The sequence below is a fragment of the Dermacentor albipictus genome, chromosome 10 (genome assembly GCF_038994185.2).
Source record: "Dermacentor albipictus isolate Rhodes 1998 colony chromosome 10, USDA_Dalb.pri_finalv2, whole genome shotgun sequence".
Taxonomy (NCBI): domain Eukaryota; kingdom Metazoa; phylum Arthropoda; class Arachnida; order Ixodida; family Ixodidae; genus Dermacentor; species Dermacentor albipictus.
This window is the reverse complement of record NC_091830.1, coordinates 83344298-83363305: the sequence shown is the minus strand read 5'-3', so window position 1 is coordinate 83363305 and position 19008 is coordinate 83344298. Positions and strand designations below refer to the sequence as shown.

Below are 19008 nucleotides of genomic sequence, written 5' to 3'. Positions count from 1 at the left end.
TACAATCTTCATTTTGCACCTCTTATTAAATTTCACAACAAGACCTGCCAACCTCTCGTTCATGCTATATAATTCCTGCATGTTACCAGCTATATTCTTATTAATCAGGAATCCGACTCCTAGTTCTCTTCTCTCCGCTAAGCCCCGGTAGCACAGGACGTGACCGCTTTTTAGCACTGTATATGCTTCTTTTGGCCTCCTAACTTCACTGAGCCCTATTATATCCCATTTTCTGCCCCCTAATTCCTCCAATAGCACTGCTAGATTCGCCTCACTAGATAACGTTCTAGCGTTGAACGTTGACAGGTTCATATTCCAATGGCGGCCTCTCCGGAACCAGTGATTCTTAGCACCCTCCGCTTCATCGCAGGTTCGACCGCCGCCGTGGTCAGTTGCTTCGCAGCTGCTCGGGACTGAGGGCCGGGGTTTGATTGTTGTGTTCATATAGGAGGTTGTGGCCAAGTACTGCACCAGGGTGGCCAATCTTGCTCTGGTGAGGGAGTGCGTTACCAGTTCTGGTCACCGGGATCAGGCCAACTCCAGGCCTGTTTGTGCAATTTTATCAACACGCGGATTTTTTTTTAATCCGGTGGAAAATTGCCGGCACCGGGATTCGAACCACGGACGTCTTGCACGCGAGGTGGGTGTTCTACCTCTACGCTACCGCTGCATTAGTGGGTACAGTTTGCTCTATTTGTGGAGGTTTTGGAATGTCTTTTGTTTAATAAATCCTAAATGTGCCTAAGATAAGTCTTAGATTCGCCTCTTCAGTACCGATCTTTTTACCATGGAGAACAGTCTTTATTCCAGCACTTTGAGAACCCGGCTGTGTATCGCTCACACTAGGGCCTTACACTGCATCACTACAACTAGTTCGTTTGAGTATAGTAAGGGCTCCTTAAGATTAGGTGCTCATGAGCTCTCGCAAGCTACAGCTTCCACACAAGAACAGGTGGAAACTTCAGAAGTACCACGGCTGACAGTGTTCTATACATACTGTGCAGATTGCTGGGGGAGCTCCGGAGAATAGCAGGCCCTGAGGTAATCGATCATTTCGGCGCAAGGCACGGACGCCAATACAGGCGCCCAGCCGTCTGACGACTACATGGTGACGGAAGAGGGCGTGCTGCATCGGTACATAGAACAGGCCGACGAAGACGTAGACAAAGCTGTTAGGGTGCTTTTACCGCATATGTTGCTCAAATCCGTCCTGCGCCACTATTCCCACTCCTAATCAGTCCGCCCTTCGTCACGACAGAATATTCTACGCTACAAACTTCTCTGACCTCATGCCTAGGAAAAATATTTGTAAAGGTCATACTAACTACATTAACTAACCTCCAAGAACAGAACGACTACCTATCTGAGAACATGTAGGGTTTGGAGCAGCACATAGCCATGCAGGACCTATTATTATTACTGAATGACGAGGTGATATACAACATCTAAAAAGCGGCAGATCACGTAGTGGTCGCACTAGTGGTGGCACAGCATGGTACACGACCTAATTCTACAAGAACTTATCAATGCGGCATGTGTAGAAAAAATCTGCAGCTACATTCGCTCCCTCCTTAACGGGCCGAAGTGTCACAATAGGGCTAGGAGAACTGCGATCTCAAACTCTCATAATGCCCAATCGTGGACCTCCACAAGGATCAACACTATCCCTTTTGCTCTTCAATAGGGGCACGGACAGGCTAGCTGAACAACTGCAACAAATACCGGGCCTAAAATTCACCCTTTACGTAGATGACATCATGCACCAGAAGCATCCATGGGGCACAAAAAGCGTGCTACAAGAGGCGATACAAATGGTACACCGTTTTGCTGTAAAGGAAGCTATGGCTAGGGTGCCGGAGCAATCTGAATTCATCAGAATTCACGGCAGAAGGTACTGCAAACAAGAATTCTCACTCCGACTCGACGGAGAAGAGCTCAGAGAGGCACACACAATACGTGTACTTGGTACTCGACTTAAACGTAACGAACTAGCAGATAAAACAGTCAGAACTCTCCGAACGACAGTCGAACAAACCTGGAGTGACGAAGCATCCTAACAGCTTTAGCGAGGCCGAGACTTTCAGATTTGTTGACTCCTTGGTCATCAGCCGCATTACATACAGGCTCCCTTACCAGAACTGAACTGGGGCAGATATGCGCCCTTACACGAATGGGCCACAAAACCGCTATCGGAATCCCGATGGGTGCCTCCACGCAGGCACGTACCCAGGGGGGGGGGGGGGCCCGGGGGGGCCCGGGCCCCCCCCCCGAAATCAAATGGCATACCCCCCCCCCCCTCCCCACCTACGCCACCACTCCTCACACATTCCTAAAGCGCCGCCAGGTCAATGTTGAGACTTGGCAGCTATTAATCGGTCAGCATTATGCTGCCTTTTTAACTCCTTTTATATGGCGGTAGTTATCGGCATCTCTTGTAATGTGAAGGACAGTTTTCTCATAGATTCCGCACCCGTGCGATTAACTCGAGATGCGTTCAATTGTCACCCTGTATTCAACCGTCACGCGCATAGCTGTTGCTTTTGTTAGCTCAACCTTCATTGTTTAGGCTGATCGTGGGACCAGGAAAGGGATGCGGCTGTTACTGAGGTAGTCTGTACACTCGTGGAACGAGTTGCTGCCGGAGAAAACGCCCATTGCGTTTAACTTATCCCTTTGCTTCATAATTTCCTTGAGTTACGGCTCGCCGCGAGGCTGGCAGATGCCCGCAACCATTTACACGTGATATGGGTTAGATAAGGTGGGAAATAATATAATGTTAAAGTGCGTCCATCACGAAACCCTTCAATAACCCTTAAACCCATAAGCAAGGTGACTGTCGCCCGTTACTTCGTCTGTTTTCCCCTAATTGTATAGCACTTTTCATGCAAAATTGGCAACTGGAAACAAAAATCGCAAGGAGATGCGAAATTAAGCGATCTACTAAGGGAGAGAGCAAAGGCAACAACCAAACTGCAAAGAAAAGCGAATAATAAAAAAGTTGACCGTTGTTTATGAGAATATTTATGGATTAACATCCTTTTATTTAAAAAGAAAGTAGAGAAAACGCTGCCGGAAGTGGAGAACAATTACTTGCTTTGAATGACGCTTCTAAAGTTATCGGTCGAACCGCCTCACGTAGCCACTTCTCTGCTGTGCTTATGTGGGTGTTTTTCTAACCTTTCGCGGTGAGCGCAGTGCATCTAGAATCACAGAGTCCTGCGCTCTACGCGGTTGTGTGGGACTGCCGGCCGCACAGCGTTACGCAATTCCCGGAACTGTCAAAACTGATCAACAAGGCGAAAGTAACGGATATTCGAAACTATAACATGAGAAAGACTGAAGAAGCTGTAAAAAATGATGAACGCAGCCTGAAATCAGTAAAAAAGAAACCTGGCTTGGGACAAACCATGCTGTATACACTAAATGATAATGTCATCAGCAATCTCGAAGATATAGTAAAAGCAGCGGAAAAATTCTAAGCTGACCTGTATACAGTACTCAGAGGAGTCACGATACCTCCCTTAGAAACAGTAATGAACAGGATACAGAAGCTCTCCTATAACTACCGATGAGGTCAGAAGGGCCCTGCAAGAAATGAAACGATGAAGAGCGCGGGAGGAGAAGGTGGAATAACAGTCAATTTAATCAGAGATGGAGGAGACATAATGCTTGGAAAACTGGCGGCTTTTTATACGAAGTGTCTATCGACTGCAAGGGTCCCAAAAAACTGGAAGAATGCAGACATTATACTAATCCACAAAAAATGAGACGCTAAAGAATTGAAAAATTATAGGACCATTAGCTTGCTCCCAGTATTATATAAAATAGTTACCATAATAATCTCCAATAGAGTAAGGGCAACACTGAATTTTGTCAACCAAGGGAACAGGCTGGCTTCAGGAAGAAATACTCTACAGTGGATCACATCCATGTCATCACTCAGGTTATTGCGAGATCCGCAGAGTACAATAAGCCTCTCTACGTGGCTTATATAGTTTACGAAAGGGCATTTGATTCAGTAGAGATACCAGCAGTCATAGACGCACTACGTAATCAAGGAGTACAGAACGCTCACGTAAAAAGCTTGGAAAATATTGCTACATGCGTGTGGTATTTGTTTGTTTGAACGAGGCGCGTGAGCGCCATCACTACAGAAAAGAGGAGGAAGAACGAACTGGGCTCGCGCTGTGAATCTAACCGGTCGGCGCTGCAACCGTTGTTGTTAATATAATCTGTAAATAGTTTCTCGTCTTAATGACTCGTCCTTCGCGTAATAATATCTACAGAGGTTCTACAGCTACCTTAATTCTACACAAGAAAAGCAGGGGGATACCTATAGAGAAAGGGGTCATACAGGGAGACACAATTTTTCCAAAGCTGTTCACTGTGTGCTTAGAAGAATTCAAGCTATTAAACTGGGAAGGCTTAGGAGTAAAGATCGACGGCAAATATCTCAGCAACCTTCGGTTTGCCGATGACATTGTTCTATTCAACAACAATGCAGACGAGTTACAACAAATGATTGGAGACCTTAACTGAGAGAGTGTAAGAGTGGGGTTGAATATTAATATGCAGAAGGTTAAGATAACGATAAATAGTAGGGCAAAGGAACAAGACATCAGGATCGCCAGTCGGCCACTAGAGACTGTGAAGGAGTTCGTTTACCTAGGTCAATTAATCACAGGGAACCCTGATCATGAGAAGGAAATTCACAGAAGAATAAAAATAGGTTGGATCGCATACGGCAGACATTGCCAGCTCCTGACTGGAAGCTTACCATTATTATTGAAAAGTAAGGTGTGCACTCAGTGCATTTTGCCAGTGCTGATATATGGGGCAGAGACTTGAGATCAAGTTAAGAACCGCGCGAAGAGCGATCGAACGAAGGTTGCTAGGCATAACGTTAAGAGAGCCAAAGGGAGCGGTTTGGATCAGAGAGCGAATGGGTATAGACGATATTCTAATTGGCATCAAGAGGAAAGAATGTAGCTGGGCAGGTCATGTAATGCGCCCGTTAGATAACCGTTGGACCATTAGGGTTACAGAATGGGTGCCAAGAGAAGGGAAGCGCAGTAGAAGACGGCAGAAAACTATAGATGGTGCGATGAAATTAGGAAATTCGCGGGTGCTAGTTGGAATCGGTTGGCGGCAGGACAGGGGTAATTGGAAATCGCAGGGAGAGGCCTTCGGCCTGCAGTGGGCATAAAACAGGGTGGTGATGATGATGATGATGATGATGATGATGATGATGATGATGATGGTGGTGGAAGTGGTGGGCCCCCCCCGAAAAAAAAATCCTGGGTACGTGCCTGCCTCCACGGCAAAACTAAATGCATTGGGAGTATACAATGCCTTCGAAGAACTAAAGGACGCGGTATCTATATCGCAACGAGAGCGCCTCAACATATCCCCAACCGGTAGAAAGCTGATAGAAACATGGAGATACCCCGTATGACTGCACTGCAGCGAGGAATACTTAGGGACACTACCTCGAACCTTGCCAAAAAACCTCATAGTGACCACAAAACCCAAAAACGTGCGCCCTTTTTACCACCAGAGCCGTTGAAAGGCTCGGACACACCAATTAAAAAAAAAATTACCGACGATTATGTTAATTCCTAATGCGAAATTTGCGCGCAGCAAATGCGAGCCTTTGTTTGCGTTTGGCCTCGGCCTCGGCCGCGCGAACGGTAGAGTCTTCTCTGCGACGGCGATGAGCTTCTGCTTCAGCCTCGCTTACTGCTGGTTGCTCTCGACGGCGGCGATGAGCCTCCGCTTCGGTGGTGCGAACGGCAGGGTCTTCTCGGCGGCGGCGATGAGCTTCTGCTTCAGCGTCGCTTACTGCTGGTTGCTCTCGACGGCGGCGATGAGCCTCCGCTTCGGCGGCGCGAACTGCAGGGTCTTCTCGGCGGCGGCGATGAGCTTCTGCTTCAGCCTCGCTTACTGCTGGTTGCTCTCGACGGCGGCGATGAGCCTCCGCTTCGGCGGCGCGAACGGCAGGGTCTTCTCAGCGGCGGCGCTTAGCCTCTGCTTCGGCGACGCGTACTCCTGGATCATCTCGACGGCGGCGACGGTAAGCTTCTGCTTCGGCGGCACGCACCTCTGGATTCTGACGGCGACGGCGCTGGGCCTCTGCTCTGGCAGCTCGTTTAGCAGCAGCAGCAGCAGCAGCAGACGGAGGACTTTCATCGGTCGTCTCGCTCATGGCTCAGAAAGAACTGGCAGATAATTTCGCAGTGGCGAACGGCAGCGGCAATTTCGGCTCGGGCGGTGCACATATACAGATCCGCCGCCACCGATCTGGCTCTCTGATTGCTACCGCACAGGGCGAACGGCAGCGGCAATTTCGGCTCGGGCGGTGCACATATACAGATCCGCCGCCACCGATCTGGCTCTCTGATTGCCACCGCACAGGGATGGCATTGGAGGAGGAGCGAAGAAAGGAATTAAGTTCGAGCCGGCGCTTTGACAACCGGAGACTCGCAGGAAGAGGGGGGAGGGGGGCGGCGTGTACACCCAGCGGCCAACGATGGGGGCAGAAGCGCGCGCAGCAAGCGGACAACACGATAAAGGGAGGAGGGAAGAGATAGCAGCGACTGACTGATGCCGCTGACGCCGATAGTGAGTCAACCCCAGCTGCGGAGTTGGTTTCAGGGACAACGCCCCCGATGCCGACACAAACAATATGATACCCTCGCTTCCGCAGCGCTAAGAACCAGGTCTAGCCGTGGGAAGGTGGTCACGTATTCGTCGACGTGCCGGGGCCTACGTGAAATAACCGGCGCGTCGGCAACTGAAGAGCACCCTATCCGCAACACAAGAACAGGGGGGGGGACCCTTTCCTCCTCTTTCTGCATGGCGGCGACGGTGTTCTAGGCAGTCACGTTATCTTGACTCTCTAGCGGCGTCAGCGGCATCCAGCGGTATCAGTCGGTCGCTGCTAGCGCTGGGGGGATGAAAAGGGGGCGGAGCTGGTTACGAGGCCGACGACAACGCCGACGACGACGCGAAACCCAGGAACGGACGCCAAAGAGCTGCGCTCTAAAAAAGATTAGGAAATTCTGCTGACGCACCGTACACAGATGCAACTCCAGAGCTAGGTGGCCTTATAGTAGTGGCTGCAAGCCCGACGGACCGATGAAATTCTATATTGGTGCCACAATTGCGACTAAATCCTAGGCACAGCGGAGAACGCCGCCGTCGCAAAGGCAATTAAGGCCCAAGACGCAGCTGGCCATCAATCTGTGGTCCTCATGGACTCACAAGTGGCTTGTCGCCTGTTCATTCAAGGCACAGTGCCTTCGTGTGCCCTACGCATAGTAGGTTACACGCTGCAGGAAACTCACAGTGTCATCTGGTGCCCGGGCCACGCGGGGGTTGCGCGAAAGGAAAGCGCACGTGCTAACGCTCAAGAATAGGCTTGCCGAGCGAGAGTGCAGCCCGATACACCCCGATCGGACCCTTTCTCGTCTCCACACGACATCCTTGAGCACCAGTATCTGGATCGCAGAACATACGCGGGGCCCCACCCGATTCTGAGCGAATCCGATGCCCGGGATTTGAGAATAATTCAGAATATTTCAGCCCGCCTCATACTGTGGCATGCCATCTGGCCTACGGCCTATGCAGGCCACTGGGGGGGTGCGGGGGGAAGCCAACTCTCGCTCACGTGATGCGGAAATTCACGCGCAGGCCCGAAAATTGAATTCCCCACTGTTGGGAAAAAAATCTCAAGTAAGGAGAACTGGGTAACCATCCTCGCCGACGCTGACCTGGAGACCCTGAGGAGACTCCTCGACCAGGCCCTGCCAGTAGCTCGCAGTAGTGGAGTCTCGGAAGAGGCACCCGACCACCCACTCCCAACGCCCCTTAACTTTTCACTCAATAAAATGGTATTCTGTCTCCTTCTACTGGGTCACCTCGCTGTTGTCGCTTAGCCTCGGCCCCCTGTTTCCGCAGCACCACGCCTGGGCGCCCCCGGCGTCAAGCAGCAGCGTGCATGAAGCGTCCAGGAGCACGTTGTCCTTGCATGTTGCCGAACAGAGCGCTCTTGCCGCCATTTGCGGGCCCTCCTTGCTTCATTGCGATTAGTGTTTCGCAGGAGTTGCTCGGCTGGCGTTCTCACAATTAACAAGCGCAGGCAGGATTGCGTGATGTGAGGCATGTGTAGCCTCACCGAAAAAACTCGCAACGACATGTGCTGCCACAGCTTCTTCGTGCGGAAATAAGGAGGAAAAAGATGGCAGGGTCTGCACAGCTGTTTGCAAGTCGTTCCAGCAAACAAATGTGTCTGATCGGCAGTCTTGGAATACAGGTCTTCCTGTGCGCCAGAATGGCGATTGGAGCGCAACCACGACTGGACATATATCGCTAGTTGACGTTGAACCCCTAACCAAACCGGAAAGCGTGCAGCTATGTGCGTTTTCATCGGATGTCGTGCTGAAATCTGAAAAATCAGCTTTTATATTTGTATTTAGCGATGAGCGCGCAAGATCGCATGGAATGTCCCCAAAAATGAATACTCCGATAAAACAATGAGCCATGCGCCTCAACGCACTGGGTTGCACTAGGAAATTTCTTCTGGATACTCGTTCAACTTGCTCGTATTTATTCGCGTAGTCTAAACGTTACAGCACTGGGCTACGTATCGTTTGTTAGAATCCTTTTCAACTTATATACAGGGTGTTTCAGCGAACACTTTCGAAAATCTTTACAAGTTGCCTGTGGCAAATATCTCAATTATAGTTCACGAGCTCTTCTGCTCGAAGCGGCGAATAGCATGCGCAAGAAATTGAGATGCAGAATGAACTAATTAGTAAACATGCACTAGATAAGTTCCTAACTAATTACAATATGGCCCATACTGCAATTTACGTCTTGTTTTAATTCGTTTTGAAAATGTCGTTTCATGCACTGAAGCACAGAAGTAACTGGAATCCCAATGCATTTATCCGTAGAGTTCGAGAATTTAGATCTCGAAACTGCTGTCGTCCTGAGGATTCGTTCCAAGTGAATCCACCTTGCGAAGTCCACTGCTGTAATTTGTAAATTTCAGTATGGGTCACAACATAATTAGCTAAAAATTTCTTTTGTGAATTCTTGGTAGTTAGTCGATTTTCAATTTCAATTTTTTTGCAAGTTTAGCCAGTTGTTTCGAGTAGACCGCCTTATAAACTGGAATAGAACTACCTGCCACAGGCTACCTTTAAAGAAATGTTGGCTCAAACACCGCGGATATCTGGCGTCAGCCCGCAATGAGAGTCTAGTGACACCATGTGCGGAAAAGAGGTGGTAACTCGCTAAGGAATGGCGTGTCTTCCACAGTACACGCATAGATGTGACGGCGTCTGTATCCTGTGTGTGCGCATTTCCTTTGTGGTCGTATGTTTGGCGCAAGATATCTGGTATTCAGACACTATGCACTAAGTATATATAAGCTGCTTATCTGTTTCATTTCTTTAACGTATCCCTATAACATGTACCTTCTAGTAAGGCACTCCTAGTACTGCTGACAGCGGACAACATCCTAACGTAAAATTTTTATACCTTCTGAAGAACCACCACATATTCAACCATAGCACGTACATACATAGGCCAAGGACAGTCTGTACACCTCGTGCAAGACGATCATTTACTAGCTTTAAATCAATATGCGTATCTACAATAATCGCGTGCTACATTTTCGCACATTCATTGTATTATACTCTTCATAGGTAGGCAAGGGATTAATACGTAAGTGTCTTTATCAGATATCAGGGAACACCATCTAAACTACCACAACAGCAGAATCATCTTTCGTTCAGTCTTCTTGTGTGACTTCCTTTTTTTAAATCCTTTATATTCATCTTTGCTTCCGAATGTGACAAGTGTACACAGTTCATTCTTGAGCCTAGTCGTTCATGATGCAAATTCGTTTGGTGAAAGTCACATGTTTCAGAAATATTTTCCTTCATGTCCATCCATATGTGAATACTGCCATCCGGAAAAATGCAACGGTGTCGTCTACAGCTTGTATTCCAGCACCAGTACCTTCGACTGCGTTAAAGAAGCACACCTAGAAAAAATCACAGAAAGCGCATATCTGAGACACAGTAATATATTGAGTTATTCTAACGCTGCAACATGCGCCATACGGTACTCGCAGTTTGAGGATGACACGGGCGGTGCTTACCGATTGAACACCCACCGGTGGCACATGCTTTCCTCCAGTTTTGTTTATATTTTCCTAATATTTGCGATTTTATTAATTAGTGCGGTTGCTTTATCCTAGGATTCCCTTGGGTTCATTGCCTAATCCCTTCGTCGAGCCGTAGAAGCAGGTAGGGCTCGGGAGTGAGGGGGCAGGCCCTCCTATCTATTTTTATATTTCTACACATATACATACATACATACATACATACATACATACATACATACATACATACATACATACATACATACATACATACATAAGCATATACATACATACATGACCCGCCCTGGTTTCTCAGTGGCTATGGTGTCAGGCTGCTGAGCACGAGGTCGCGGGATCGAATCCCGGCAACGGCAGCCGCATTTCGATGGGGGCGAAATGCGAAAACACCCGTGTGCTTAGATTTAGGTGCAGGCTTAAGAATCCCAGGTGGTCGAAATTTCCGGAGTCCTCCTCTACGGCGTGCCTCCTAATCAGAAAGTGGTTTTGGCACGTAAAACCCCATTATTTTTTTAATACATCAATAGGTTTTAAATGCATCAATACATCAATAGGTAATCATGCAATAGGTTTAAAAGCTCTCGTTTCCCCCTCTTAACCAAAATCTGGCCTCTCGGTACCCAATATCGCCGCTTTTATATGAGGTTTTCGACTCCACCAGCTTTTATGCCTCCAAGTAGTTGACTAGGAATATTGGCCAGCTGACCGTTTGAGGATCGCGTACTAGGTGACACCCGTGTTGATGCCGTACATCGGCCGCAGTTGCACTATGTACTCTTCCAGTTTCAAACTTAGTACAATACTCAAATACACAGAGAATTAGACGGGATGACAGTCGCCGCCGTAGCTCAATTGGTAGAGTATCTCACGCCTACTTTGGCATATGAGGGTTCAGCACCCCCGAATGGCAAGCTGTCGTTTCATCCTATTTCTGTTTGCTTACCATTATTGTTTCTGTATTGCGCTCGTCACTACAGTTAATTTCGCTAATGCCGAATCTGTTGGAAAGTAGCCTGCGGGCCGCAACACTGTCCGTGCGTTTCATTTCGTTTTCTACAGTAATTGTCAGTACAGACTCTTGTTGCTCTGCTTTTCCACGTAACAGGGAGAGAAATGTCTTTACTACTGTTTACAGTAGTTCAGTTTCGTAACCAGAGGCCACTTTAATTGAACAGATGCGACGCACCATAATAGCCAGAAACACCAGACAAAAGACACCTGGAGAAAGGTACGCTGAAAATTATAGATATAAGTTTATGCACGTCGATTATGAACAGAGTGTAACGCATATTTATTTAAACCTTGCCTCGACCACTTGCTTTGTTGTGGAGGATTTGTGCACATTTCTTTAGCTGTGCTATAATTTTACGGGCAATATAGAGGCAACGCCAACAGCCAACTTAGAAGACTTAGTGAATGGAACATAACGTATACTTTTCATTTTTTGATTTCATGCGTAGATATTTTTTTACATCTGCTCCAGGAATATAGATGCATTACCTGATGCTGACAAATCTTGAAGCACTTACCAAAGCTTTCTCTCCAGTGTTGGTGTACTCAATCGGCAAGTGTAGCTTCGTATACAGTAAAGAACTCTACGAAAAAATAAGGAAACGTGAAAGTGTTGAATTTATTATACTGATAGGAGCAGTGCTCTGAGTCTCTAATCCTCTAGCCTGCGTCCAACATAACGCTGAAGTGCATGCCAAGACTGCGAAATCTTATCAGCGAGCTCTGCTTTGCGCAGCTTTCGCACTAATTCAAGTTGCATAGCGCCAGTTCAGCTCAACTGAACAGTCCTCTTCCTATTTATCTACTACCGATTTCTCGTAGGTACAATTATTCTCGGAGGTTCACGGAAAAAAATATCACGGCAATGTGGGCTTGGAGTACGGACTTCGCACATGTTCCTCACCTTATATCCGCAATGACACTGTGTCACTTCTAATCCATCCCCTTCGATGTGTGCAAGATGCATGCAGTATGTGTTATATATATCTACAGGTATACTTGCTTATCGAGTGCACATGTTCATTCGTCTCACAAATGTTATCGCTCTGTGAAGGACGCGCCTGCATGCATCGGAAGTTTTTGGAATGTTATCGATGGTTCTATCCGCTGTAACTTGTCACCGAAGCCGGTGTAATCTGATTGCATGTATGCGCGCCGCGAATCTATTCGTGTCTAGGACTTTCTGGAAGACACACTGGCATCAGCGACTACTCTGCTGCCTTCGATGACTGCTGTGTAAAAGCGCACGTGCTTGACCCGTTGATCAGATTTAGACGATCGCCGACCGTGTTCGCCGCCATTGGTGTGCTTTGAATGTAACTTGTTTTTGTGGGAACAAGTTCGCCCAATAAAAAGCTGGTTTTCTCATTCGCAGTTTTTCCGCTCTGTTATTCTCCGTCACTGCTAAGTGACAATATTGTACACAGTATGCACGCGTTTTCAGTGAAAGCTTCATGGTGTCGGCGCGAAGCTGGAGGCAGAGGTACTGCCCGCATATGTTCTAGGCATATGCAAAAGTGGGCACGTCTCTCTGACTGGTGCTCAGAAACAGGTGACAGGCCACTACTTATTCTCTAGAAGCAACGACCAAAGTGATTTATCGAGCGCCCTCCCAAGTCAAGTCATCATCCATCCTCCAAAGTTACATAACGCCAATATCCCTGGCACTTCTCTAGGGATGTCTGTAAGATTGTTTTGTTCGACTTAACCACCGTGTTTTCATAGCGGCAATGGCTTTGGGCTCCTAAGAATGAGGTCGCGGGATCGAATTCGGGCCACGGCAGGAGCATGGCGATGGAGCCAAATGCGAAACCCCCCGTGTGCGTACATTTAGGTGCACGTTAACGAACCGCAGGTGGTCGAAATTTCCAGATTCCCCCACTACGGCGGGCTCAAAATGAAATCGGGATTTTGGGTAGAAAAAGCCTATAATATTGTCACAAGGTGTCACGAACCACGCCTGCCGCGCAGACAACGAAGTGGAAGAAGAAGTGAACGACGTTAGCCAAGCTGCCGCGAGACCGCTCTTCAACAGCCGCGCCTATCAACCAGGTTCATCTGGTTCTGCCTTAAACACCTCGTGTGTAACATTTGTTGGAGCTGTGTGGGGTAAATGCCACGACCTACAACGGAGCCACCAGCACAAGAGCTATGCCAAAGCCGTCGCCTCGCCGGACTTTCGCCGTCGTGCTCAATCATGGCCACAGAGCAAAATACCCTCACCAGCAGTGCCTCGGCGAGCCCTGTGCCTATCCAGCACTACCGAGAGCCACGCACATTCTCGGCCAAGGCAGAGGAAGATGTGGATGAGTGGCTAACCCATTACGAAAGGGTAAGCCAATACAATAATTGGAACGCTGCCAGTCAGCTTAGGAACGTTGTTTTCTTCTTGGCTGGCACAGCGTTGGTATGGTATGACAACCCCGCTGACATGCTAACTTCAAGGACACGCTTCGTTGAGGAGATCAAAAAGTGTTTCGGTGACTCGGACGCAAAGAGGAAACGTGCGGAACTAACATTAGCCCAGAGAGCTCGGGGAACCCGGTGAGACTTGCACTACCTATATCGAAGAAATATTGAAGCTGTGCCGAACCGTCAACCCTCAAATGACAGAGGAAGATGAAGTGGGGCACGTGGTAAAAGGAATAGCGGAAGACGTCTACAACTTCCTCATTGGTAAAGAGAACTTGCACACTGTATCAGAACTGATATGGCACTGCCCTACGTTCGAGGCGCTGAAGACTCACCGAATTACACAAAAATTTGGACGGTTGGCCAATGTAACGACCGTAGCAAGTGTTGACACGAGCCCTCCACTCCCAGACCTTTCGTCCGCCATCCGCCAAATAGTCCGCGAGGAGCTCCAGCGACATGACGAACAGGCACGTTATACGGCGCCACGTTGCCGCTCCACCGTTTTCCGAGACACTCTTTGGGAACGCCCTTCGGCTACTTGGAACCACTCGGTGAACGTCACGGATCCTAATGGCTCCAGAGACGAACCGCATTATATTACGATCGAACCACCACGCAATGATTCGCCCCCTCAACGTTTTGATCCACGCCCACGCAACTTTCGTCCACGAAGACTCCCCGCTACCTACGACTTTCAAGGGGAAGCGCCTCGTTGCCCTCAACCGATGTCTCCGGCAGAATACTTCAATCCGCATTCTGAAGTTCGCCCTTCGCCAGTGTGTTACTGCTGCGGCATGCCTGGTCATATAGCTAGGTACTGTAGCCGACGCCAGGCATCGAACTATGGATCGTCAGCGCCGACTATGCGGTCTAGCGGTCGTACCCTGCGCACTCAGTGGCCAGGAGACTCCACTTCAGGAAGCCACAAGAAAGAACCCGGAACCGCTATCGCTCCCCGGCCTCCGACCCTACTCTGACGCCACCACCAGCCTTCCGAGTCTCCCGATCACCATCCCCTCGGCAGCGATTCACGTCACCATCGCCTCGGCGCATTTCGTGTCGCCCCCACCGAGAAACTAGCCAGCGCGGCCGATGGAGGTGAGGTCGCTGGAAAATGTGTGCTGCCGACTCAACTGCCTCCAACTATTTTCATGCTAAAGAATAAGGTTCATGTACTGATTGATGGGGTCTCTACAATGGCTTTAGTCGGCACAGGAGCAACTCTCTCGATCATGAGTGTGGGGTTTAAAGGCCTTCTGGGACGCAAGGTTATGTCTCGTTGGGACCAGTGCACAAGTTCCCGTGGAGTCACTGGTGAATCATTAAACCCGGTTGGTGCGTGTAACGTGGATGTGTCTTTGGGTGGGAAAGTTTTTAATGCAGAGTTTGCTGTTCTTCCTCGCTCCTCGCATGACGTGATTCTGGGGATTTACTTTCTGCAATTGTGTGGTGCGAACGTTGACTGCCGGACGGGAGAACTCAGTGTCGACGCCAGTGTTTCACCTGTGCTCTTTGAAGGTGAAGCTTTCCCGGAGAGTGTGTTGTGCGTGTCTGAGGATACAGTTGGGCCCGCCTTATCTGCGATGCGTGTTGCCGTCGCCTGTTCATCTCCAACTCCTATCTTTTTCGATGCTGCAGTGGAACCTGTGCATTGGAACTGCCTCAAGAAAAACGTGTTAGTTGCGCACTGCATCGTCTCAGTGACGAGCGGTTGCGCGGGGCTGTGGGCGCTAAACTGTTTCACTGAAGCAGCAGTACTACCTCAAGGCCTAAAGATAGCCACGTTTCAGGAAGACTCGCCCCTATCGGTGGCAGTACTTACAGAGCTCCCCGATGGAGGAGCAACCAGTGCCTCGAGCCCCGGGAGCTCGAACACCCTTTCCATGATTGATAAGTCACTCAGCGATCACGAGCGTCGAGTTTTGATGGACCTGCTTACGAAACCTACCTCAGTATTCGACTTTGCGCAGCACGATAGCCCGCCATCAATTCCTGCGTCCAGAACTCGTCACCGCATAAACACAAGAGCCGCCCAGCCCATCCGACAAAAACCCTATCGTGTATCCCCGTCAGAACGCAAGATAATCAGCGATCAGGTCCAACAAATGCTATGCAAAGGCGCCTTTTGAGAATCATCTAGTCCCTGGGCAGCCCCCGTGATATTTGTGAAGAAGAAAGACGGTACGTGGAGGTTCTCTGTTGATTACCGTCGACTAAACGCCGTTACTAAGAAAGATGTATATCCGCTCCCACGAATTGACGACGCCATCGACTGTCTCTTTGCGGCATCTTACTTTTCCTCAGTCGATTTACGGTTAGGGTACTGGCAATATCCTATACACAAGGACGACAGAGAAAACACAGCATTTGTAACACCCGACGGACTATTCGAATTCAACGTGATGCCTTTTTGGTTACGTAACGCGCCCGCAACGTTCGAAAGGTCCCTGGACTCGATATTACGCGGCTTAAAATGGGAAGTTTGCATGTGCTCCTTAGACGACGTTGTGATCTTCGGGCGAACGTTTAGTGAGTACAATAAACGTTTGGATTTGGTCTTGAACTGCTTGGAGAAAGTGGGTCTTGTGCTCAATTAAAAAACAAACCGCTTTGGGGAACGACAAACCCTTGTGCTAGGCCATCTGGTCGCTAAAGAAGGCATCCGACCAGATCCACAAAAGACTGCGGCCGTAGAAGCATTTAGAGTGCCCAACTCTGCCAAGCTGTTAAGAAGTTACTTATGCTTGTGCTCCTATTGTTGCCGATTCATTCCCCGGTTTGCTGACATGGCTTCCACTCAAAGACGTTCCCTTTGAGTGGAATGCAGATTGCGACTCATCGTTTCGCCAGCTCAAGTTCCTGTTGACATCCCAACCAATTCTTCGCCACTTTGATCCTTCATCACCAACTGAGATTCACACCGATGCCAGTGGCGTAGGCATCGGTTTCGTGCTAGTTCAGCGTGTTGGTGACAGTGAGCTCGTGATCTCTTACGCTAGCTGGTCCTTGAGCCGCTCCGAGTGCAACTACACAGTCAACGAACAAGAATGTCTGGCGGTCATCTTCGCTTTGCAACGGTTTTGTTCGTATCTCTATGGGCACCCCTTCACTGCGATAACAGATCATGATTCGCTATGCTGGCTTGTGAATCTGCGGGATCCCTCAGGACGACTAGCATGCTGGGCCCTCCGTCTACAGGAATACGATTTAGTTATTTGCTACAAAAGTGGCCGGCGACATGCTGACGCTGATTGTCTCTCTCGGATGCCACTTAAAGCAACTGAATGTGATGCAGACAATTTTGATGAATACATCGCTTTTGTGTCTCCGGAATTTCCGGATATGGGTACCGTCATATCCGAGCAGCACAAGGACGAGAGCTTACAACCGCTTTTTGTGGCAGCACAGGAGTCACCTGCAGGCAGTCGCTTTCGCCTTCGTGATGGTGGCGTGCTGTATAAGAAGAGCTACTCGACCACCGGTGCACGCTACCTTTTAGTTGTCCCCAAGAACCTTCGCCACCAAGTATTACACGCCATGCACGATGACCCAACTTCCGGTCATCTTGGTTCCACACGTACACTCTACCGGGCTCAAGAACGTTTTTACTGGCCTAAGATGCGGAAAGATATCGAACGGTACGTCGCCAGCTGCTCTCAATGCCAGCGCTACAAGCGTCCGCCACAAGCGCCACATGGCCTGCTTCAACCAGTTCCCCCTTCTAGCGTCCCCTTTGAGGAAGTTGGTATAGATATTCTGGGCCCTTTCCCGCGACCCTACAAGGGTAATCATTGAGTTATCGTTTCCGAAGATCACCTTACCCGCTATTGTGAGACCGCCGCATTGCCATCGGCCACAGCTACAGTTGTTTCTATCTTCTTGCCGGCTAACGTTATACTCCGACATGGACCTCCTCGCATAGTAATCAGCGATCGTGGGCAACAGTTCACCGCGGACGTGGTTGAAGAAACCCTTCGTCTGTGTTCATGTAGCTTCCGCTATTCTACGTCCTACCATCCACAAACTAATGGTCTGGTCGAGCGCACAAACAGAACGCTTGCAAACATGATGTCCATGTACGTCGATTCAGCACACAAGAACTGGGACAGTATCTTGCCTTTCATTACCTATGCCTTCATTACCGCGAGACACGAAACCACTGGTTACTCACCATTTTTCCTTCAGTATGCTCGTCCGCCGCGCTACACCCTCGACACCATATTTCCCTATTTCGCTCATGGTAACGAATCAATTGATGAGATCCTATGTCGAGCACAAGAAGCGCGACGCCTCGCTAGACTACGCACCCTAGCATCGCAGGACCGGTCCAAGATACGCTATGACGGGCGTCGCCGCCACGTTTACTTCGATCCTGGTGACCTTGTGTGGCTCTGGACGCCGTTGCGGAAGCGTGGCTTGTGTCAGAAGTTTCTCGCCCACTACGTCGGCCCTTACGTTATTCTGGAGCGCCTCAGCGAAGTAAACTACCACAGTGCGCGTCTCACGAGCAGTGGACGACGCTCGGCCAAGGCTGAAGTGACTAACGTCGCGCGTCTGAGGCGTTACAATCCACGAGATGACTGACTCGCCCGGCGGGCTTCGTCTGCCAGCGGGGGCATGTCACAAGTTGTCACGAACCACGCCTGCCGCGCAGACAACGAAGTGGAAGAAGTGAATGACGTTAGCCAAGCTGCCGCTAGACCGCTCTTCAACAACCGCGCCTATGAAACTGATTCATCTGGTTCTGCCTTAAACACCTCGTGCGTAACAATATTTTTGGTGGTATGGCTTTATATTGCTACGGAATAGTATTACCGATGACGAAGAGGCGACCAGTAAGAAGACGACGACAACGATTAGAGGCTAGCGCGGGCTGTTGCCTCTTGGCCAAGTGCGGCGTATTACGTTGTAAATATACTTGTATATAGCTTTTCATTTGCGTCTTCTTACGTAACATATCTGGTGGAGGTGGACGTTCCCTGTACCTCGTCACGGAGCTTCGCAGTGGACGGTACGTCGAGCCTAGCTTCATGGCTCCCAGCGATGACAATTCGACTCAGCCGCCTCCGACCCCTCCTGCCACTTCGACGACCTACATCTCTCTCCCTGCTCCTCGTGATCCTGGCGTATTCTCGGGCAAAGATGGGGACGACGTCGACGACTGGATCAGCCTGTACGAACACGTCAGCCGCAATAACCGGTGGGACCCTACTATCATGCTCGCCAACGTAGTCTTTTACCTCGGTGGCACACCTCGAGTTTGGTTTCGGACGCATGAAGAGGAGCTCACCAGTTGGGATTCGTTCAAGCAAAAGCTCCGAGACTTGTTCGGCAACCCCTACGGTCACAAACTTGCCGCGCAGAAGGCGCTTTCCGGCCGTGTGCAGACG

General features: G+C 49.4%; 1 protein-coding gene across 3 annotated transcripts in view; it reads right to left on the bottom strand.

Annotated features, from left to right (window-relative positions):
* Positions 1-19008, bottom strand: part of LOC139050526 (uncharacterized) — a 265834-nt gene that overhangs the window by 11404 nt on the left and 235422 nt on the right. For 2 of the 3 annotated variants that reach the window (XM_070527027.1, XM_070527030.1), the window contains 2 exons: positions 11722-11787; positions 9920-10054 (listed from right to left, as the gene is read on the bottom strand). In XM_070527027.1, coding sequence (XP_070383128.1) covers positions 9950-10054; positions 11722-11787 — 171 coding nt within the window. In that variant the 3' untranslated portion in view covers positions 9920-9949. Of the gene's footprint in view, positions 1-9919; positions 10055-11721; positions 11788-19008 lie in introns of those variants that run through there. The other variant, XR_011508920.1, reaches the window with a different exon arrangement.